The sequence below is a fragment of the Amphiprion ocellaris genome, chromosome 4 (genome assembly GCF_022539595.1).
Source record: "Amphiprion ocellaris isolate individual 3 ecotype Okinawa chromosome 4, ASM2253959v1, whole genome shotgun sequence".
NCBI lineage: Eukaryota > Metazoa > Chordata > Actinopteri > Pomacentridae > Amphiprion > Amphiprion ocellaris.
The window spans coordinates 2,158,409-2,182,871 of NC_072769.1; the positions used below are offsets into that span (position 1 = coordinate 2,158,409).

General features: G+C 39.8%; 1 protein-coding gene and 1 pseudogene across 1 annotated transcript; both read right to left on the reverse strand.

Annotated features, from left to right (window-relative positions):
• Positions 1-1,711, reverse strand: part of LOC129348825 (actin-related protein 2/3 complex subunit 1B-A-like) — a 7,108-nt pseudogene extending 5,397 nt beyond the window's left edge.
• An 8,511-nt stretch (positions 1,712-10,222) lies between these two features.
• On the reverse strand, positions 10,223-20,350 carry LOC129348768 (monocyte to macrophage differentiation factor 2-like). Its single transcript, XM_055010088.1, has 4 exons — positions 19,939-20,350; positions 12,046-12,127; positions 11,641-11,801; positions 10,223-10,317 (listed from the first exon to the last, which is right to left on the reverse strand). The coding sequence occupies exons 1-4, from the start codon at positions 19,950-19,952 to the stop codon at positions 10,239-10,241; spliced, it is 336 nt and encodes a 111-aa protein (XP_054866063.1). The 5' UTR covers positions 19,953-20,350; the 3' UTR covers positions 10,223-10,238.
• Positions 20,351-24,463: the final 4,113 nt, after the last annotated feature.

The following is a 24,463-nucleotide window of genomic DNA, read 5'->3' on the forward strand; positions in this document are numbered from 1 at the left end:
TGCTGCATCAGCTCCCCCCTCGCTTTTTCCTCCACCATCCTGAGATAATCCCTCAGAGTCATCACATTTTTGGTGAGGGGGATGTCATCTTGCTTGTTCCATCTCTTCTCTTGGATGGTTTTGGTGAGCACTGACAGAAACACTGTTCTTCCAGTTTTTTTCCAAAAGTTCCAAGAATTTTTTCGCCCTTTTCTCTGCCAGGTCATCATCATTGATGAGAGTCTGCCCAATCAGGACATCCACTGCCCTTTCAGACAAAATCCAATTCTGACTGCTGTTGAAGGCTTTCCATACTCATTTTTTGCCTGGACTAAACTCAGTGAGTCTCTTAGCTACACTGACAACAAGCTGAAATTTGGATGGTGCACATAGATCTTCCAGCCCCCTCACAGTCTTGTCCATTTTTTTGGCGGCCAACGTGAATCGACCGAGTTCCCCTCATTCTTTGTGAAATGTACTGGTGCCTGGACCTCATACGGCCGTGTCTAGCATACAGTGACTCTCCATATCTGCAGATCAAAGGATCACTCCTGATATGAAAAGACACATCATCTTGTCGCATGTTGTTGATGATATCCTGACATCCATTTGAAGAAGCTGCTATTGGCAGCAGACGTGCAGCATGACTTTGTACTCTTCCTCTTGTGTTTTTTGTGTCTTCTTTCATATATAATTCTTTACATTTGCAAGAGGCCCGATGTCTCCACAAATCTTTTTTTGCAAACATCCCAAAACAAAAAGAGCAAGGCAAGTAGTCCTGAACAGAAGCCTTTTCAGAAGGCTGCTTCCATGTCACTAATTCACCTTTGCCTTTTTCCAGAACTTTGACATTGTGCTTAAAGTCACCCTTATTTCGCAGTTGTTCCAGTAGAACCTTTCTTTCTTTTGATCCTGAAGGAAAGCTGAAGGCATATGCTACATCCTTCAGGTCCATATGCTTTCTTTGTAAGTGCCTTGCCATCTTTATATTTGGTTTGCCACAGTAGAAGCAGTAATGCTTTTTTGTCCCATACTCTTTTCTTGTCTTCTCTTTTTGTACAGGTTTTTACAGTCACAGTTACATTCACTTTAACTTTTTGGTTTCCATTTTGTTTCTTTTTCTTCCTTTTCAGATTGGTTTTTGGATCCTTTTGCTTCTGCAAGCTACACTTGCCTCTTTGTTCATCATCGTTGTTGCTTGAACTTGTGTCTGAACCTTTGACCGCTTCTTCACTGGACCGTTTCTTGGATTGGCTTGTACTTTTCAAATCTTCCTCATCACTGGATGGTGCTGGTCTCTGAGGTGGAAGGTATTCTGTGTCCAATCCTGTCTGACTGCATTCACTCTCTGATGAACACAAGTCTGAGTCACACTCCATCTGTAGGTAAAAAAACATAATCAGGAGAAATCAAATTCACTGAGCATGTGGAGCTTCAGAGTTATCATTATTCTTTTTTTAAAAAATGGATTATTCCACTCTAATATTCACTGATATTATGTGAAGTAAACTTTAAAGTAATAAAAGTTGTAATAATGTAACAAATAATAATTAAGAAAATGTCAATATTCAGAGCAGCATTATTTAACATGTCCAAGTGTGCACATCTCCTCTCTTTAAACTGACTGATCAGGAAAACATCAGGAAGCAAAACAGTTCATATTAAGCAATGTCCCATTCACTCAGTCTGGATACAGTAAAGGTTTTATAAAGGCACGTACCTGTGTTTGCATCATAGCTGTTGCTTCCTCGACCTAACGCCAAAAGGAAGATTGAAAACGTATTACTTGTTATCTATTGAACATCGTTCAAAAAATCATTCCAGTCACAGACAACAATATGTAGCATGTTCTATGTTGGTTTCATTTACCACACACATAAAATATATATATATATATATATATATATATATATATATATATATATATATATATATATATATATACATATTATTCGTAGATGTATTTACTTTTTCTTCTGTCCCAGTGTCGAGTCTCCCTCTTTCTAGAGTCGTTTGTTTTTTAAATTAATATTAGCAGGGGTTAGACCAGTGTTATTTAACTAAAACTCAGAGGTCCAGTCAGATAAAAATGTATTCAAGTGCAAGTCCAGAACATCATAATGTCTAACTTGAGTTAGTGTGAAATATGTTGATGTAGCCTAGTAGTTACATCAACATCTGCATGTAATCAATAACTGACTGTCAAACCAAAAAAAATAATTATTCAGTATGATTCAAAAACATTGTGACAATGTTTATTGCTAATTAACACTTAAGTATACAGATATATAAGGCTGTAGATATGCATAATGTTCTTCTTACATTAACCCGTTTAATCCCACTGGCAACAGTTGTTGCCGCTCATTTTTCTTTTAATTTTTATTCTCTAAAAGTGTTGTTTTGGTTTCGGACAGCTAATGCAAGTTTTAAAATCAAAGAATAGGTTGTCTCTAAATTGCATCAGTGTCATGTAACTAGTGTGAATGGTCACATGACTAGGCCTCTTTACTTCCTGCCTGCACCGATGGAAGGAGATGTCTGCCTCAAACTTGTACAAGAAGAATTTATTTAAATACCTTAATTAACAGATATAAATAAGCTATTTTGTACATACAGTTTTAAAAGGGTCTACTACTGATATGTAATGAGAATTTTATACCTGCATGCATCTTTTGATCATAAGGAGAGTAAACATAAGCATGACAACATTTGTTGCCACTAGCATAATACGTAGTCAGTGTTGTGCTACGTGTCAAAGGTTTTGGCAGTTTATCTATTTATCTTATGTTTTTTTTCTACATAGCTTAAAACTATCAGTGGTTTTGAATCATCTAGGCTTAAAAGAGCCCCAAACTGATATGTGCTACATGTCATTCCCAGTTGAAAAAGATGCAGTTAAAATTGACTGATAGTGATCGCTCAGATAGAGAGTAACAGGTACCACGGAGAAACAGGCCACTTGTCTGCTAGACTTCTGAATGATGAAGCAGAGATGACCAATCTGGAGGATGACGTTGCTTAGGGAGAGAATTGAGCTGTAGCTTGTCCTGCCAGGATTTTAACTCTAGGCCTGAATGGTGTCAGAGCCGTTCTCATGCACATGATCCTGGAACTATTTTGTCTGAATCATGTTCATGGCTGAACTCCCATGCTATGAGTCTGTACTTTCCTGAGGGCTGAACTATGAAGTGAGATTAGTGGGCTAGCAGTTATGTTGAGTATAAAGTCAGAGTTTTCAATGAAAGTGGCTCTGTTTAAACCTGCTAGATCTCCATGGTAACTGTAGTCATGAAGTTAGATCTCCATGGTAACTGATGCTGTAGAGCTAGATTGCCATGGTAACTGATGCGGTGGAGCTAACCTGGTCCAGATGAAGTTATATTCAGTTGTTCGTTCACTAAGTATTTCCTGACAATTTTTTATGAACAGATTCTCAGCTGATGGAATAGGTTTTATCTGCAAACCTGTTAATCTGTACAATGGTAAAACCACTGAATGAAGCTGTTACAGTATCACACATTGGATGCATCATGTTGCCATGGGAACTGACATGTATGCAGTTGGTGATGCAGAAATCATATAAATATGTTTCGTCCTGATTTTCTGTAAAGTTTGTTTCCGCAGCTGGTATTGCAGCTGATGGAACACTGGTTAGAACATCAATTTATCAGTATTCATTACAGAGAATATTCAACCAGTAACGTTAGCTTCACTCTGATTTGTCCACAAATTAAAGTGATTTCCTTCATTATGAGACAGTGTCAGACTTACATGCACTCCCGTACAATATTATGTTCTGTTATCTGTTAAATAATATCATGTCACAATATCATGTTCTTATATCTGTTAAATTGGCTGCATTCATCGATAAAATATATTCATTAGGCATGTTTAACAGATTTCTACCACCATTCCTCTTAGATCATTTCCAGTTGCAGCTTTTTATCATCATAAATGTTTATGTTCTTCATTGGTCTTAAAACAACCTGTTGACTGAAGCAGCTGAACAGCATCGGTTCATTTAGTGCAGAAAATGAGTCAAATGACACGTTAAAGAAAGTTGAAAATCACCTTCATACCTGTTAACTCTGACTGAGGGTTTAGTTTTTGTCCAGCTGAATTCTACAAATAAGGCCTATGTTAAACTGCCTTCATAGTTCATTCCTCGGAGCTGCTAAATACCGTAAACAGTAGAAAAGCTGCGCCGGTTAATATAGAAGCATCTCGTCTCCTTAAACGTTCTTATGTGTGTGGACTAGTTTGAAGCAGAAAGTCTGAGCTAACAAAGAAAGTTGAAAACCACCTTCATACCTGTTAACTTTGACAGGTTTTAGATTTTGTCATGCCGAATTCCAAAAATAAAGCCTGACTATGTTAAACTGCCTTCATAGTTCATTCCTCGGAGCTGCTAAATACCGTAAACAGTAGAAAAGCTGTGCCGGTTAATATAGAAACATCTCGTCAAATTTAAAATCCCCTTCTACTATATTGATTATAGGTCTGGGTCAGTTCAATCTTGCTTAAAAACTCACATTACAATACAAAAAAACTACGTAGCAGTAGCAGCTATAAGTAACTGCAACTTAACTGAAGTTAACAACACCGTTTTACAACAAAAACTCTCGAATATGATACGTTTCTTCCATGAAAAATAGTGCAACATTAACAGCAGCAACAGACCAGTAAAAGCAGAAATCTGAGCTTTCAGTCTTACCTTTGAACGCCGTTTCTGAAAATCGCCTTTAAAGAGTTTAAATTCCACAAGTCTCCTCTTCAGCGTTAGTCCTGCAGGTTGCTCCACACCAAATGTCTCTGCAGGGCCAGTTCCTGTTCATGGGAGGCTGGAGGAGGGGAGCCTCACCCTGAAACCAGCAGTGCAGGTGCGGGGGGGAGCCCCTCCCCTTGATGGGCCATCAGCCACCACTTAAGGAGCAGCAGAAACTGCTCACAATATTCACCCTAAACAGCAGCATTCACCTCAGCATGTATACACTGTTTACTGGCTGCAGAGCTGGAAACTCACTGAATTAACTGTCAAATCTGAAAGTTAACAGTAAAATCCCTCTCTTAAAGTAAAGTTTAACTACTTACACCCAATTATCTCTGTTAGATTTTTTTTGTGAAGTAACAGTAACAACACTGCAGAGGGAACAGATTCAGCTATGAGTTAAAGCTGTGTATTCAAAACTTTAACTTCTTTAAACAAAAAACTCAATCAAACATATTTAACTGAAAGGTGGGGGAAGGGCAGGTTCCTGCAGAAAAGTGAAGAAGTGAAGACTGGAGAGGCAGCAGCAGTGAAGGTGCAGGGGGGAACCCCTCCCCATGATGGGCCATTAGTGAAGGCTGAGCTGCAGAAACACAAAACTCTCTGACCCACAGTATTCACCCTAAACTATAGTATTCAGCCTAAACTACAGTATTCAGCCTAAACTACAGTATTCACCCTAAACTATAGTATTCAGCCTAAACTACAGTATTCAGCCTAAACTACAGTATTCACCCTAAACTATAGTATTCAGCCTAAACTACAGTATTCACCCTAAACTTTAGTATTCAGGCTAAACTACAGTATTCAGCTTAAACTACAGTATTCACCCTAAACTACAATATTCAGCCTAAACTGCAATATTCAGCCTAAACTGCAATATTCAGCCTAAACTGCAATATTCAGCCTAAACTATAGTATTCAGCCTAAACTACAGTATTTAGCCTAAACTACAGTATTCAGCCTAAACTACAATATTCAGCCTAAACTGCAATATTCAGCCTAAACTATAGTATTCACCCTAAACTATAGTATTCAGCCTAAACTACAGTATTCAGCCTAAACTACAATATTCAGCCTAAACTACAATATTCAGCCTAAACTACAATATTCAGCCTAAACTGCAGTATTCAGCCTAAACTACAGTATTCAGCCTAAACTACAGTATTCAGCCTAAACTACAGTATTCACCCTAAACTGCAATATTCAGCCTAAACTGCAATATTCAGCCTATAGTATTCAGCCTAAACTACAATTTTCACCCTAAACTGCAATATTCAGCCTAAACTGCAATATTCAGCCTAAACTACAGTAGTCAGCTTAAACTACAGTATTCATCTTAAACGGTAGTATTTAGCCTAAACTACAGTATTTAGCCTAAACTACAGCATTCAGCCTAAGCTGTAGTATTTGGACTAAACTAGAATATTCAGCCTAAACTACAATATTCACCCTGCTGCTCTGTTATACATGCATACATACACACACAATATTCACTCTGCTGCTTTTTGACTCAGGCTGCAGTCTTGGATGGTTGGATGGTAACATAAACCAGACATATCATATTGTCAGCATCATCTCAAACCATGATAAAATTTGTACAGCAATATTTATATTGCTGCATCTTCCACTTTTACATTTACTTTCCAAGCCACATTATTTTGCTGTTGTCAACAGTGTACTAATACTGTATTAATTTTCATTTTTCATCCTTGTACATTTATTATTATTATTATTATTATTATTATTATTATTATTATTATTATTATTATTATTATTATACATATGTTTATTGCTGCTGTAAAAATGTTGTTGCTGTAACTATGTACATTTCCCCTGGCGTGGGGAGCAAGAAAGGATTATCTTATCTTATGTTGAATATGTTAATTTTTTGAGACAGAAGACAAGCAACTTCTCTCAGTTAAAATTGTTTATTCTACAATGCCAAGTAGATTGACATCAAGGACTGTTACTGTTCAGAGGACTATTGTGAACAAAAATGTTTATCTGTAGCCGTCTTCCCAGGAATGGATGAAATTTACAGTATACAGAGTCTCTTTATGGAATGTGCAACAATCTCATTGGTCAAAAACTGATGGAGAGAAGCTGTGTTTAAACTCAGCTCTCTCTTCTTGGTGCACATCACTGCTAGCCTGTCCATTTCTGTGGCCTTGACAGTAGCACCAGGCAGGATAATGATGATTTTTATTATTGACATGATAGCATCATGCAGTTGATGCAGATTTGTCAGCTGAACATCCATGATGCAAATATCCTGTTCCACCACATCACAAAGGTTCTACTGGAATACGATCTGGTGACTGTGGAGGCCACTGGAGAAGAGTGAACTCAATGTCATGTTCAAGAAACCAGTTTTAGATTATCTGAGCTTTGTGACATGGCACATTACCTGCTTGAAGTAGCATCAGAAGATGGTCCACTGTGATCATAAAGAGATGGACATGGTTAGCAACAATACTTAGGTAGACTGGTGTTGAAACAACGCTCAGTTGGTACTAAGGGACCCAAAGTGTGAAAAGAAAATATTCCCCACCATTACAGCCCACCACCAATAGCCTGAACCTTTGATACAAGGCAGGATGGATCCATGCTTTCATGTTGTTCACGCCAAATTCTGACCATCTGAATGTTGCAGCTGAAATGGAGCCTCATCAGACCAGGCAAAGTTTTTCCAATCTTCTTTTGTCCAATTTTGGTGAGCCTGTCCAAATTGTAGCCTCAGGTTCCTGTTTTTAGCTGACAGGAGTGGCACCTGGTGTGGTCTTCTGCTGCTATAGCCCATCTTCTTCAAGGCTAGACATGTTGTGGTTCAGAGATGGTATACTGCATTCCTTGGTTGTAACTAGTGGTTATTTGAGTTACTGTTGCCTTTTTATCATCTCGAACCTCTGACCTCTCACATCAACAAGGCATTTTTGTCCACAAAACTGCCGCTCACTGGATATTTTCTCTTTTTTGGACCATTCTCTGTAAACCCTAGAGATGGTTGTGCATGAAAATCCCAGTAGATCAGCTGTTTCTGAAATACTCAGACCAGCCTGTCTGGCACCAACAAAAATGCCACGTTCAAAGTCACTTAAATCCTCCTTCGTCCCCATTCTGATGCTTGGATTGAACTGGGCTCTCTGCGGGCCACTCCAGGACCTTGGTTTTGGTGTCCTTTAACAACTGTTGGACCAATTCTGATGTTTGGTTTGGGGTCCTTGTCTTGTTGGAAGATCCACTGACAACCTGAGCCCAGACTAAGAGCAGATTTCTTGATATTATCCCTCAAACTGTCAGCATAATTTCCTTTTTCATGATGCCATGCACCCAAACAAGCCTCCCTGTGCCTGAGGCTGCAAAACAGCAACTTATGAGCACAACTGTAATAGTACGTGGTCATAATGTGGTTAAATAATAGGAGTACTGTGTAAATACTCTAAAGGGAAAATGTACTTCTCCCTTCAGGATACACCAGAGTTTGAAACACCAACCATTTAGTGATAATGGTAGTGTAATGTGATCAGAAATTATTCAAATTCCTTATTTATATTTTCATACTCTCATACTCTGTGTATTTATTTTGTGCTTAAATTTTATGATTTATTTGAAAAAATGCCACTAATAATTACATTATCCTGTGTATAGTGACAATAAAGCAGATTCTGAACGCTTCTGTTGTGCACCGACTGTGCAGAGAAGTAAAACAGAGAATGAAACCTCCTTTATATGCTGTCTGATAGGCCATAAGGTCACAGACATTTCTCACAGGCAGCCTACACATGAAGAACAAACACAAATCAGAAATGCAAAAGTGAAGCAGTTCACATTGAAAGAGGTTTCAGGTTATAAGACTCATTATTATGAAAGTCAATTAAATTCAAATTCTTTGTCATTATTTGGAAAGTGAGACTCAAATACTAAACTACCATGACATTCCACATGATGTACTTCACTGAATTAAACCCCCTGTCTCCTTCTATTTTTACGGTCGGCTTGGGTGTGCAGTAACTGCAATGACAAAAGAGGAGCCAGAGAGCAAAACATATTTTTTCTGGTTCAGGGCCCATTGCAGTAACTGCAATGACCAAAGAGGGAGCCAGGAGAGCAAAATATATTTTTCTGGCTCAGGCCTTTAGATGGTAGGCGCTCAGAGGAGTGGGGAAAACGATTTTTCTCACTTGGGGTACAGTACAGTAGGGGGCAATAGAGAGTAAAAATGTGTGTGTATTCAAAAAATATACACACACCAAAGTGTGGTGTATTTTATTAGAGGTTTACTATTTTGTGAGGACCCGAGTCTGAGAACTACTTTGTCATAGAGCATAGATATGAACCTCTGGGATGTAAGCCTATTGCAGAGTGAAAATAGAAGTGAGGACCCATGGCCTAAAATGTCCTCACTTTTGTAGTTTGGTCCTCTCACTCCAAGGGTGAAAAATTCACACTTGTCCTCACTATGAGAGCCCGTACAAACACACACACACAGCGAGCACACAGACTCACACACGCACAGACACAACAGCACACACTCACACAGACACTCACACAGCACACACACACACACACACACACACACAGACACACACACACACACACACACACACACACACACACACACACACACACACACACACACACACACACACACACACACACACACACACACACACACACACACACACACACACACACACACACACACACACATACACACACACACAGACACACAGACACACAGACACACACACACACACACACACACACACACACAGACACACACACACACACACACACACACACACACACACACACAGACACACAGCACACACACGCACACACGCACACCCACGCACACACACACAGACACACACACACACACACACACACAGACACACACGCGCACACGCGCACACACGCACACACGCACACACGCACACACGCACACACACACACACACAGACACACACAGACACACACACACAGACACACACAGACACACACGCACACACGCACACGCGCACACGCGCACACGCGCACACGCGCACACACGCACACACACACACACACACAGACACACACAGACACACACACACAGACACACACAGACACACACGCACACACGCACACGCGCACACACGCACACACGCACACACGCACACACGCACACACGCACACACACACACACACACACACACACACACACACACACACACACACACACAGACACACACACACACACACACACACACACACACACACACACACACACACACACACACACACACACACACACACACACACACACACACACACACACACACACACACACACACACACACACACACACACACACACACACACACACACAGACACACACAGACACACACACACACACACACACACACACAGACACACACACACACACACACACACACGCACACACACACACGCACACACACACACAAACACAGACTTAGTGGGTTGTTTACCAAGGGGCATAGGAGGCAGCAATGAAGAAATAGATCACCATCCTGTCACACATGTGGAAACAGTGCTCCACAGACCTGCAGAGAGAGCCGAAACAGCCTCGTGACAACTGAGTGATACTGTTCAAACATGTTGCATCAGTGTGCCGAACGCGCAGCGAGAAGGTTATTTATTCATGTATTTAACCTTTATTTTACCAGGTAAGTTAGTTGAGAACTAGTTCTCATTTTAGATAATGACCTGGTCAAGAGGCAGCATACAACAAGATGAACAACAGGTTGCATATACAGCAAATCAGACAGTATTACAAAAATAAAACACACAAAGACTTTTTAAAAAATAGAAAGGCTAAAAAAGAACAATTAAAAATAGAAAGGCTAAAAAAAAAGGGTAAAAACAGGTGCAGTGGTCCTGAAGTGTTTCTCTAGCTGATTTTTTAAATGACAAGAGTGATATGTATGAGGAGAGTTTTAGGGACTTTTGTAGAGAGTTCCAGTCGTTAGCAGCAGAAAACTGAAATGAGGATCGACTGAGAGTGGTACGAACATTGGGAAAGAGGAGGTGAATGAAACTGCTGGAACGAAGAGTACGGGTTGAGCTATGAATGGTGAGTAATGAGCATAGATAAGGTGGTGTTTTACCAAGAAGGGTTTGGTAGATGAAGAGAAACCAGTGTAGCTGTCTACAGGAGTGCAGAGAGGGCCAGTTCGTTCACCAGTTTGTACAAGCTGCAGTGGTGGGTGTTGTAAGGAGCTCCAGTAGCCAGCGGATGGCAGAGTGGTAGATCATATCTAATTTATGGAGGTCTTTGTTTGTAGATTTGAACCGATCAGGCAAAACATTATGACCACCTGCCTAATATTGTACTGCTGCTAAAACTCCTCTGACCCAGTGGGGCATGGACACAGGACCACTGGGGATGTCCTGTGCTACCAGGATGGTGGCAGTGAATTCTGTGGGTTGTGTGGGTTGCAGGGTGGGACATATCTAGATTAGACTTATCCTGACACACAGATGCTTAATAATATTTGGATCTGGAGAGTGTGGAACTCGGGTGAACACCTTAGCTCTGTTGTGTTCCCCAGGTCACTCCTGAGCAGTTTTTGCCGTGTGTCAGGGTGCATTGTCCTACTGAGGGTGGCAACTGGCATCAAGGACTGTTGTTGCCATGGGGGGTTGAGGCGGGGTTGCTTGATCTGCAATGTTTAGGTGGGTGGTACATGTCAAACATCCACATGAATGTCAGGACTAAAGGTTTCCCATTGCATTATAACAAGATGATCGATGTTATTCACTTCACCTGTCAGTGGCCTTAATGTTGTGGCTGACCGGTGTACATAATTTAACCACATGTATTGTTTGAAATGTTGGTGTTAAAAGGTGTGTTCTCCTGTGCATACCGTAGGTGGCTCTTCTTCCAGGCCACGGTATGGAAAAGAGTCGAGATGATGAAGAGCGAACTGAGCCCCGCCCCATAAACCCAGGCAGACAGCCGCTCCCATTGGTCCTCTGACTGGAAGTGCAACACTGAGCTGCCCAGTAGGCTGGGGATTATCCATAACTAAATGAATTCAGAGCACAAACGAAACATGAGATACGGAGAGCACTACATGCAGCCTGCCGGTGTCAGTTATCTGTTATGTAATGACATGGGTTTTTTTTCTTGTTTTCACTGAGTGCGTCAATTCATCTGAGTGGGGTTTCATTTTCTGTGGGCTGTGTGTGTGTGTCTGTGCATGTGCGTGTGTGTGTATCTGTGTGTGTGTGCCGTGCGTGTGCGTGAGTGTGTGTGGGTGTGCATTCACCGCATGCGTGGCACAGTTGGCAGCATGCTCATATTCAGTGGGCTGGTATCTCTTGTTAGGAGGAACACGGTTGTTCATAAACCTGAAAAAAAAGGATCACAAATCAAAAGATATGAGTTCATTCTCGCAGTCAACAACAAAACATTTGTGCACTGGATGAGGTGAAAACATCCATCCATCCATTATCTGTACACCGCTTAATTTAGAATCACCAATTAACCTCAGCATGTTTTTGGACTGTGGGAGGAAGCCAGAGAACCTGGAGAAAACCCACACATGTACAGGGAGAACATGCAAACTCCATGCAGAAAGAACCCAGGCCGGGACGCAAACTGGGATATCTTCTAGCTGCAAGGCGACAGTGCTAACCACCGAGCCATGTTTAAACCGAGCCACTGTGCAGCCCAAGGTGAAAACAATGAAAATCAGCTTTATCCAAGCTGACATCAGGAAGGTTTTTAAAAGAAAACTTTCCTCCCAACAAGCACAATGAGTCTCATCTTCCTTCACTGTTCACCAAACCTCCTTGTGCACTGTGTCTTCTTCACTGCAGACCATAGACCGTATGCTGCAGACAGACTTTAGTTTCATTACCGCCACCTACTGGGCTGGAGTGTTCATCAGTGTTACCGGTGTGCCACAAATTAGGGAACTGAGACAGGTGTGATTAAAATGTGTTAATTTATTTAACGCTTTATTTCACTGTAATTAATTAATCGAAATTAAGGCGTTAAAGTCCCAGCCCTTGTCCTTGGGCCAGGACCCAAAATATCAGGTATCGGTACCACGCGAGGTGACCAATTCTTTTTGGTATTTTTAACTTACTATATGTCTCTAGTTTGCATTTTGATATGATAGCCCTTGCAGACTCACAGCTTAATATATGTCATCACTCGTTTAATGGGCATGCCCCACAATGAAAGGCATGGGGTCTGAGCCATAAGTCCTAATAACACGACAGGGTGGAATTTGATAGGATTTTTCCTCATTACGAAAAAATAAGAAACGCCACGTTACACATCATCATCTGTATTAATAACTTTATAGCGCAGAACTATGCTATAACAAACCTGAGACTGAGAAAGATTTCGTTGCAATGGTAACAAGATATTCTATAAGCGGGACAGAACCTACAGATGTGTTTCACATTTGGGGGTTATTTTATGAAATGGACTTAGTGATGAGTTGAAATTGTGTAGATCTTTGGAGAGTTTCAAAAAAGCATTGAAAGACAAAATAATCCAGGATTACAATGTAAAATGACTGATATGTAAACTGACTAAGAAGAACAATTTAGAGTAAAGTCTTGTTTTGTTTTTTTCTTTTTGTCTTTTATTTCATGTATTACTGATATGCTGGGTGATACTATGGATTGTACAGGATAGGCAAAATAAGCCGTGGCTTCTGCCTATTCCTTGTTTCGTTTACAGAACTTGTAAAAAAAAAAAAGGGGGGGGGGGAGAAGAAAGAGCTAGGAAAAGGAAGAAAAAAGAAAAAAATATATTATTGTATATATATGTATATTTTTTGTTTGATTATTTTGGGGTTTTCTTGTCTTTTTTTCCTTTCTTTTTCATCCTCATTCTTTTTATGGGGGGAGGGGAAGAGGGAGAAGGGGAAGGAAAGAAAAAAAAGCGTCCTGCAAGAATGTATAATTTTTTTTTTGAACGCACAAAATGAAATTATTGTACTATCTTGCAACCGAAATAAAACCATTCAACCATTCAACCATTCAACAATAGAATAGTGAAAGTTTGACAAACAAATTCAAAGTAGAATTCTATTAAAGTTAAAAACCAAAAACTAACCATATCTTGTGATATCTTGTGTCAAAATAGCCAAAATTTTGATGAAAAGTTCAAAATATAACCTAATTATAACACACTGCTACCAGAATTGATCATATGCCAAAAACACTATTACAAAGACTATTTCCACTATTAAGTTGAATTTTCAAATGATTTTGCAGTTTTACTTCTAACTCCCGGGGGCTTATTCCAAATTCAAAGGTAATTGTCCGAGAATGGTACATGGTCATAATGAGACAAAAACATAAAATACAGATAGGAGTTACCATAGTTAACTGATCTAATGGAGCTTAATTAACTTCAACTGGAACTGTAAAAGACAACTTGCATAACTAGACATCTCAGCAGTTTCTTCAAAGGACCTGAGAACAAATTTATACCTTCCCACTAATAACTCTTTCTATCGGAAAAAACAAGTGAAAGTGAATACACAATTATTATCAAATACGCATGAAAAGATGCATTCATTTGGGTCTGATGTTTATTTATTATATTACCTTTTCTCACACAGTTTTATTTGATTATTAACTCATATTAGATGTGATCTTTACTTACTGTAAGATTTAACCCTCTGAAACCTAAGCATTGATGGTATTGATATAATTTTTTTTCCTTTTAAAACTATATTTAGCACATCTCTAATCAAGAAAATATTGAGACATTTTCATTTTATGGATTTTTTAGGATTTTGTGAAAACGCTGTAAAATTGCAACAGTCTTAATGTATGCAAATATTACCAATTTATCTTTAACAAAGTCCACAGATGATTAGGCATTGATGATCAATAATATCAAAATATATATCTTAAAATGAATTGTATTGATATGAAATTGTTGAATATGGCACAATAAAATGCAAATTAATTTAACAAGTCAAAACTGTAATAGCCATCCATGCCAGAATGCACTTCCACACAATAAAAAACTGTTAGAAAATTATTTTATTACAACTTTATTTTATTTTTTGAACTTGCAAAAGTCACATTGTACTGCATCAGTCCTCTACAATTTGTTCATATTTACATTTTAGACTTTGCTTGAACATCATAATGATTTCTGATGTCTGAAAACTCTTAATTGGTGGATGGCACTTTCCTTTGTGTCTTCTTATATGTAAAACTGAAGGCAGCAGTTTTTTTGATCTGTGAAGCACAAACGAACATCATGTTTGTTGAATGCAGTTGATGTATGTACCTGTTAATATGCTGTTAATCCTATACAAAATTAATCAGGTTACCCTTTAACCTTAACCCCATAATCTATATATATATACAGTATGGACACTGTATATATATATATATATATATATATATATATATATATATATATATATATATATATATATATATATATATATATATATATATATATATATATATATATATATATATATATATTTAAAAAATTCCAGTCAGGGCTTTTTGCAGGCCAGTCAATAACGTTCACTTTGGTCTTCTAGGGCTAATTCTTCACCAGGAGCAATCTAAGTTTTGGGTCATTGCCGTGTTGGAAGACAAAGATGACCAGAAGTTTTCTTTCAAAATCTTCACATATTCTTCTTTCTTGATGATTCCTTCAGCCTTGACAAGATTCCCAGTTCCAAATGCACTGAAGCACCCAACAGCATGATACTGCCACCACCGTGTTTAACTGTGTGGACGGTGTTCTTTGGGTTCTACGCCTCTCCCTTCTTTCTCCAAAAATAAGCAACGTCTCTATGGCCAAAGAACTCTAGTTTGGTCTCATGTGAAAACTTCACCTCCTGGAGTGAGCAGTTGCCATGAATAGAGTATGCTCATAACTCGCTGTCTAATGCTTCCTCTGATTTTTCACCCTTTCAGTGATCCATGGGTTACCAGCCTCCCCTGTTTCCATCCCAAGAGCAGGAGGTTTCGATCCCCTCTATACAGTCTCTTATTAGGAAATGTTAAGGAACATGGAAGAAGGCCCGGGGGGCTCTCCTATGAGCATCGCAACGGATGTCTGACTAGGCCAACTATCATCGGAAACCAGGCCCCTGTCTACCAACCCGGACAAAATGTGTGGCTTTGGGCCAAAGAGCTTCCATTCAAAGTAGTCTAAAACATTGGTGCCGCGTTTCGTGGGGCCTTTTGAAGTGGACCGTGTGGTCAACCCCAGTTTGGTATATCTTCGCTTACCTTCTTCTATGAAGATTCATCCTACATTTCATGTTTCTCAATTAAAACCAGTGCTGGAAAGTTCTCTGGCCCTCCCTGTCTGCCCACCTCCACCACCCAGGATCATTGATGATGCCCCTGCTTATACAGTTAGGCGTCTGTTGGATGTATGCCATCGGGGTCAGAGATTGCAGTTTTTGGTGGACTGAAAGGGGTATGGCCCCGAAGAGAAATGTTGGCTCACCAGACGACAGATACTGGATCCCAGCCTCATCAGGTACTTCTACAGGTGTTAGCCTGATCAGCCTGGCCGGGCACCTGGAGGTGGCCGTGGGGGGCGGGTATAGTCAGAAACCAAAACACAGGAGGATAAATTAACCTTCTTCCTAAATAGTTCCCACATTAGTTTGTATGATGTGGTGGTCAGAATTACTGCACAGAGGCGGAAATGAATGTAAATTTAAAATAATTTCTAGATCTTGACAAGTTGTTCTATCACAAAGTAAAATACTATATCGTTCAATTCCAGATTCACTGTGATCTGTAAGTCGTAATTTAGAAATGATAAACTGAGCCATAATGTTGTTGAAATTACATTTGTTTTTCTTAAATTTCAGGTTGTTCATAGTGTTTAGTGAAAGGTAGTTCTTTATCAGAATGTACTTTTTTGCACTAAAACTTAGGGAAAAAAATAGTTATCTACAGGTTATTATGCTGTGATTTTACTAACCCTAACCCCTGCTTTAAATCATGTAAAAATATGTGTCCAATTTAAGCCATTAGATTGGATTCAAATCATTAAATATGACATTTCCTAAAACATGTTGAACATGTCTGATATTCCACTTGTATCTCAGCGGTGCTATTAAAATCTCACCTCACCCTCTCCTTTCACTTAGCAACCCAAGATCATGCTCCAACTTGTTGCCATGACAGCCGTTGCGTGGCAACAGTGGGTAACCACGGACTGACTGAACCAGAGGAGTGTCCCAATGAGCTCTTTCATAAACAATTCACATGTTCAGCAACGCTTGCATGTTCTCTCACACACAGACGCACAGACACACGTAAACTGGAATCTATTCTGTGGATGTGAACACGTTGCACGGAGCAGCTCAGGATGTAGCACTCTGTCAGTGATGTCACTGTTGTCATGGAAACCACAGAACAGGGATCTCCCTCTCCTGTTCCTCGGTCATGTCTCCTCACTGCTTCCCGATGATTAAATTAACATGCAGGAAGGCAAATGGAGAAAGACATCCATGCAGACAGGCAAAATACAAACACACACACACACACACACACACACACACACACACACACACACACACACACACACACACACACACACACACACACACACACACAGACAACCCCTCCCTATTTTTATGCTGCATCTTGCATAGCCAAATTTCATAAGAGACCTACATTTAGTGATGTCTCTGTTTCACACACATTGTTCTAAGGTTGGTTGGACTCAAAATGAGGAAGCGGCTGCCATCAAAGCGAATACCACGCAGCACTCAGAAGAATCAATTTGCTTCAGCCAGAGGGAGAAAAAACACCTAACAGAGTAATTTATCCTGCACATCTGTGGAGTTGTGCATTGTGTGCCTTTTCATCAGGGAAAAAAATGAAATGTTCACTCTGCCTACAGCTTATCTTAAAAACAACACATCAGTCCAAGCAGAGCAGCATGATCCTCCAATTAATCTCTGGTGTGTCTGTGTGATTCTCAGTGTTTTCCTCCTACACAAGTTGCTTTCAACCTCGTTATTGCTCTGAAAATGGAAACAATACTGATTTCAAAGACACTCCAGAAGCTAGATGCAGGAGGATACAAAATCCACCTCACACACAGACACATATCTTCTCTCTCCTCATTGTGTCATCTTTCATTAAGCAGCTGTTTTCAGAGTGACACTCACTGAGAGCTATTAATACAACTGACCCAGCTCAGAAGCACACTGTCTTGCCCCAAATTAAAGCTTCTCTCACCCAACTCTGGCCTCACACTGTTTGACTGACTCTCTGCTTGGTGTGTTTGTTAGTGCCAGGCCCAGCAGGCTTGGCCGGGTCATTAATGACTTTATCAAGCTGGCTGATAATTAGCCGGCCAGAGGCCAGACACAGAGACAGTAACTGGAAACATCACCATAACTCCTCTCAGATGGAACGAACGGACTCTCTGCTCTGGTCATCTTATTGATCCATGAAGACTTCAGTCCAGTTAGTGGTGAATATGAATTAATATTATTGGCCATGCTCATCCTGCTCTTTGGGTGACTACATCATGTACACAGTAATAATGGGAAAAAAGCAAGAATATTCTGTGGTGAGATTATTATTTAAATAATTGGCTGACAAAAAATGAGTCTGACAGGAGAGATCTGCTGGTTTTCTGAAGCATATTTCAGCCGTTGGCTTCACAAAACAAGAATTTGATCAGTCAGGTAATTAAAAAAAAATAAGATAAATAAAATGATAATTAAAGCTCCACAGTCCAGTGAACTTAACTGCATATTAGTAGGTGAACTGACAAAGCTGTCCAAGGTAAATTGCCACTTGCTAATATCTTGTTTGTTCCATTCGGCACTCAAAAGTACAGAACAATTCAATTTTAAATGATATAGAACAAGAAAATCTTGTAATATTGGTGATTTATTTTTTTGGCTGGGCTGCACAGTGGTGTAGTGGTTAGCACTGTTGCCTTGCAGCAAGAAGATCCCTGGTTCACGTCCCGGCTTTCCCGGGATCTTTCTGCGTGGAGTTTGCATGTTCTCCCTGTGCATGCGTGGGTTTTCTCCGGGTACTCCGGCTTCCTCCCACAGTCCAAAAATATGCTGAGGTTAATTGATCATTCTAAATTGCCCGTAGGTGTGAATGTGAGAGTGCTTGTTTGTCTCTGTATGTAGCCCTGTGACAGACTGGTGACCTGTCTAGGGTGTCCCCTGCCTTCACCTGAGTCAGCTGGGATAGACTCCAGCCCCCCCATGACCCTAGTGAGGATTAAGTGGTGTATAGATGATGGATGGATGGATGGATTTTTTTGGCTTTCCTCCATTATAAAAAATTCCTGCAGAGCAAATATGTTCAACAGCCTCTTCAAATCTTTTTGCATTGTTAAGCAGCTAAAACTACAACCGTCATGTGCTCCTGCGAGATATAATGTTCAATAAAATCAGCTCAGAAAGTATGTGGGTTTAAAAGGCCTCATGCTGTCTGGGCTGCTCCTGAAACAACAACTCTGATGAACGCTTTTAAAAGCTAAAAAACATCAAAAATATGACAACTGCAGTTTCTTAACTGTGAGTATTTGAAAATTAACTGATTGAAAATTTAACATCCTAAATGTGGGAGTGATTGGTTTAACAAACAACAAATATTAAACAAAGTTGAAAAGGATGAGGAGGAGGGTGTGTGTAGCCTGTAGTGTCACACAGAGCAGATATACCAAGATGAGAGGTGTGTGTGTGTGTGTGTGTGTGTGTGTGTGTGTGTGTGTGTGTGTGTGCGCGCGCGCGCGCATGTACGTGTGCGTGCGTGTATTCTTAATAATACTTGTCAGGGAAATAAAAGCTGAGCTGAAAGATGCATCATGACGCATATATATATAATATATATGTGTGTGTATGTATATATATATATATATATATATATATATATATATATATATATATATATATATATATAAATAAATAAATATATATATATATATATATATATATATATATATATATATATATATAAAAATATATATATATATATATATATATATATAGAGAGAGAGAGAGAGAGAGAGAGAGAGAGAGAGAGACAGAGAGAGAGACTTCATGACAGCCTCACAGCATCTTCATCCACATCCTCAGCAGGCTCCACATCATCCATGTTCCTGTTTATCTGCTTAAAGATGATAAACCCGAAGCATAAAAATGATGATGACCTACCTTACAAGATTCATTTACAGAGGAAATAAGCAACAGTTGACAGCAGACAGACAGTGTGGCTGAAACCCGGATCCTCTCTGACTGTTGGGCGGTTTTAACCCGCTGCGTTTTGCTCAGATCGCACCGAGGAGGAACGCATTCACCGCTAAACGAGCACCGCCGCCACTTCACCGTCGTCGTCTTATCTTCATCTCAAGCAGCACCAGGAGACGGACGCATCCCGATCCAGCTGCCTGCAGAGCGTCCGGTCCAGGGAGTGTGGGCGGCGGGGAGAGAGTGCTGCTGCTGGAGCTCTCTCTCTCTCTGTTCACCTCATCACCACTCGGTGAGGAAGCTTGTTTTTCATCACTGAAGGCTGCCACATCATTTTCTGAGGGACTATTCATAGCTGGGAAATTCATACAGATTTGCGCCTGTGCGTGCAGATCCCGCTGCCGCCTGCAGGGGGCGACACACTATCTGATGACGGGTTACTCCGCCAAGGAACGGCGGATGTTTGTGAATCTGTCTGTCTGTCTGTCTGTCTGTGTGAAACATTATTCAAAAACGGACCAACGGATTTGGATGAAATTTTCAAGGAAAGTCAGAAACGACACAAGGACCACCTGATTAGATTTTTGCGTTGATGCGGCTTATAATCTGGATCCGCCGACTTGCTAAGGATTTCCCATTGTGAGAGCTACCAAGACGGTGTTGCTGTTACCATGACGTGAACACTGTGTTAGTTACCTGCTGACGATCACATGATTGCGATCCGACTACAAATTGACTGTGATTTATGAGTTGGAAATCATACAAAGAACAATTGATTAAACTGTCTGGTGTTTGAGCCCCATCAATACCTGCTGCCCGCTACATATTTAGGTAACGCAATGTAGCAAACCCCAGCCACAAAATGGTGAAGCTCCTGATGTTTCACGAAGCCTTTATTTGCCGTCAGCCTTATTTTGAACACAAATTCACCTTTCTGTCCTCCAGTCATTTCTTCACTGTCAGAGCTTGTCTCCATTCCAGCTAGGAGCTTCTAAGTTTAGACACATCCTTTGCTAGACAGCAACAGCGTGGAACCGTTTTCTTTCATCTTGACGTGAATTTTCGGACTTTTCAGCAGCATCTTTGTCATGTCAAGAAACTGCTTCTTAGATAAACACTTCCTGTGCCGCTGGAATTATTACAAAATAAAAGCCCGTAACATTAAAAATACATCTTCAAAATAAAAGCCTGGAGGGAACGGTTATTTTACCACTAGCAAAACAAAGGCTTGCCAAAAGTGATGAACTGATCAATAGACCTTTATAAGAGTAATTTACACACATACATAACATGCACATGCATAACACATGCCCGTGCTCAGCACAAGGTCATTTTTTATTACAGATTTCTTCCGTCGGAAATGATAGGCCAGCCTTGGTGGAGTGCTGCGCTCTCTGAGTGCTTTTTTTGTATATTGTATATTTGTGTAGAGGTAGAGCTAGAGGGTTAGAGGTACTCCCATTCTACTTTTAGAGATTCTAGGAACAAGTAAGCCTGCAGTCTGAGAGCTAAGAGTTCTGCTAATATAATATGGTCCTATAAGGTCTTTAAGATATGATGGAGATTGGTTGTTAAGAGCTTTATATGTCAGAAGAAGGATTTTGAATTCTATTCTAGATTTAACAGGAAGCCAATGAAGAGAAACCAGTATAGGAGAAATAGGATCTCTCTTGCTAACTCATAGATAAATACAATTGTCATCAGCATAACAATGGAAATTAATACAGTGCTTCCTAATAATGTTGCCTAAGGGAAGCATGTATAATGTGAACAGTATTGGTCCTAAGACAGAACCCTGAGGAACTCCATGATTAACCTTAGTATGCTCAGAAGAGTCATTGTTGACATGCACAAACTGGAACCTGTCTGATAAGTAGGATTTAAACCAGTCCAGTGCTGTCCCTTTAATGCCAATAGAATGTTCTAGTCGCTGTAATAAAAGTTTGTGGTCGATTGTATCGAATGCTGCACTAAGGTCCAATAAAATAAGTATAGAGACCAGTCCATTATCTGATGCTATGAGAAGGTCATTAGTAACTTTCACCAGAGCTGTTTCTGTGCTATGATGCACTCTGAAGCCTGACTGAAACTCTTCAAACAAGCTATTCCTTTGTAAATGTTCACAGAATTGATTTGCAACTGTTCTTTCCAGAATTTTAGAGAGAAATGGGAGGTTGGAAATTGGTCTATAGTTGGCTAAAACATCTGGATCTAGAGTGGGCTTTTTAAGTAAAGGTTTGATTACAGCAACCTTAAAAGCCTGTGGTACATAACCTGTTACTAGAGAGAGATTAATCAGATCTAACATTGAGGAATTAATTAAAGGTAAAGCCTCCTTGAACAGTCTAGTTGGGATAGGATCTAAAAGACATGTCGATGGTTTGGATGTAGAAACTATTGAAATTAGTTCAGAGAGATGTATGGGAGTGAAAAATTCTAAATATCCATCTGGTCTTACAGCCAATTCTTACGAAGAGCTTTTTTATAAATTACTAGACTATTTTTCCAAGCTACATAAACTTCCTCTAAATTAGTGGAGTACCACTTCCTTTCCAGCTTTCGGGACGCCTGCTTTAAAGTCCGCAGCTGGGAATTATACCAAGGAGCAGGTCCTCTCTGAGATAGAACTTTCTTTTTTACAGGTGCAACACTATCAAGTGTTGTACGCAGTGAGGCTGCAGCATTATTAACAATATAATCCACTTCTGTGGGGGTAAAATTATATTTCCCTTCCATTATATCAGTAAGTGGTGCTGGACTAAATAGAGAGGGTATTATTTCCTTAAATTTAGTCACCGAATTGTGAGACAGACATCTACTGTAATGATATTTATTCTTAACTCCTATACAATCTATTGTTGTAAATTGAAATGTTATCATAAAATGGTCAGAAAGAAGAGGGTTCCGGGGAAATACTGTTAACTGTTTGATTTCTATGCCATAAGTCAGAACGAGGTCAAGGGTATGATTAAAACTATGAGTTGGTTTATTTACATGTTGAGAAAACCCAATTGAGTCTAATATTGAATTAAAAGCAGTCGTAAGGCTGTCACTGTCCACGTCAACATGAATGTTGAAGTCACCCACAATAATGACTTTATCTGAGCTGAGCACTAAATCAGATAAAAAGTCTGAGAATTGAGATAAAAACTCAGAGTAAGGAGCAGGAGGACGATATACAACAACAAATAAAACTGGTTTCTGAGCTTTTAAATCTGGATGAGAGAGACTGAGAGTAAGATTTTCAAATGAACTGTAACTAGGTTTAGGTCTCTGGTTCATTTTTAAGCTAGAGAGGTAAATTGCTGCCACGCCTCCTCCTCGGCCTGTGATTGGAGGAACATGACAGTTAGTATGACTAGTAGGAGTTGATTCATTTAGACTAACATATTCTTCCTGCTGCAACCAGGTTTCAGTCAAACAGAACAAATCAATCTGGTGATCAGTTATCAAATCATTTACTAACAGAGATTTAGACGAGAGAGATCTAATATTTAACAGACCACATTTAATTGTCCTGTTTCTTCGCTCAGTTGAAATAGTGGTATTAATTTTAATTAGATTTTTATGGTTACTATGTCTTTTGTTTATTTTTGATTTGCTTAATTTATTGAATTTTGGTGGTCGGGGGACAGACACAGTCTCACTAAAGCTAAGTGATTTACTGGAGGATGACAGCTGAGAGGAAACTGCAGAGAGGTGTGGAAGACTACAACTCTGCATCCTGGTCTGAACTCTGGGTTGTCATGCTTTAGGAGTTCTAATAAAATCAGCCATATTTCTAGAAATGAGAGCTGCACCAGTCAAAGTGGGATGGATGCCGTCTCTCCTAATCAGACCAACATTACAGGTGAGAAATAAGCTGCTGAATTTGTCCTTGTTTTAGTTCAACAACGGCTAGTTTAGAGGATTTACAACAGCTTCGCACCTCATTTGCACAAAGTTGACATCTAGACTATTTTATGCTAATGACGTGGGCAGAAAAAACTGTTTATGTCTTGATAGATAATTTCATCTGCATGACAGCTGTAGAGGGAATGGATTTTTTACAAAACACATCTGTTTAAATTGTGTTCCTGCTTCAAGCTGTGCATAATTAAGGTCAGGGTAGTGCTGTCATAAGACTCAGCTCCATCTTTTTGCTCATTTTTGGTTTAGTCAGGCTTTAAGGACCACTGTGTGATGTCATGTGATTACTCTTCATCAGGTTGATAAAAAACATATGAACTCATATTTTCTGGACCTGTGATTCACAGTTCACATCAGCAGATGGAGTGTGCTCAGTTGGAACTGGTGTGTTAAAACTTTCAAATATTTTCTGTGTCTCTTCGAGAAAGTGGAGCTGAGAATAGTCCACGATGGCTGCTTAAAAGACCAAAAGACCAAGAATAAACCTTTGAGGTCAAATTCTTCATCCAGATCCATACCCCCCCCCCCCCCACACACACACACACACACACACACACAATGAACCACACTCTGCAGAGCAGTA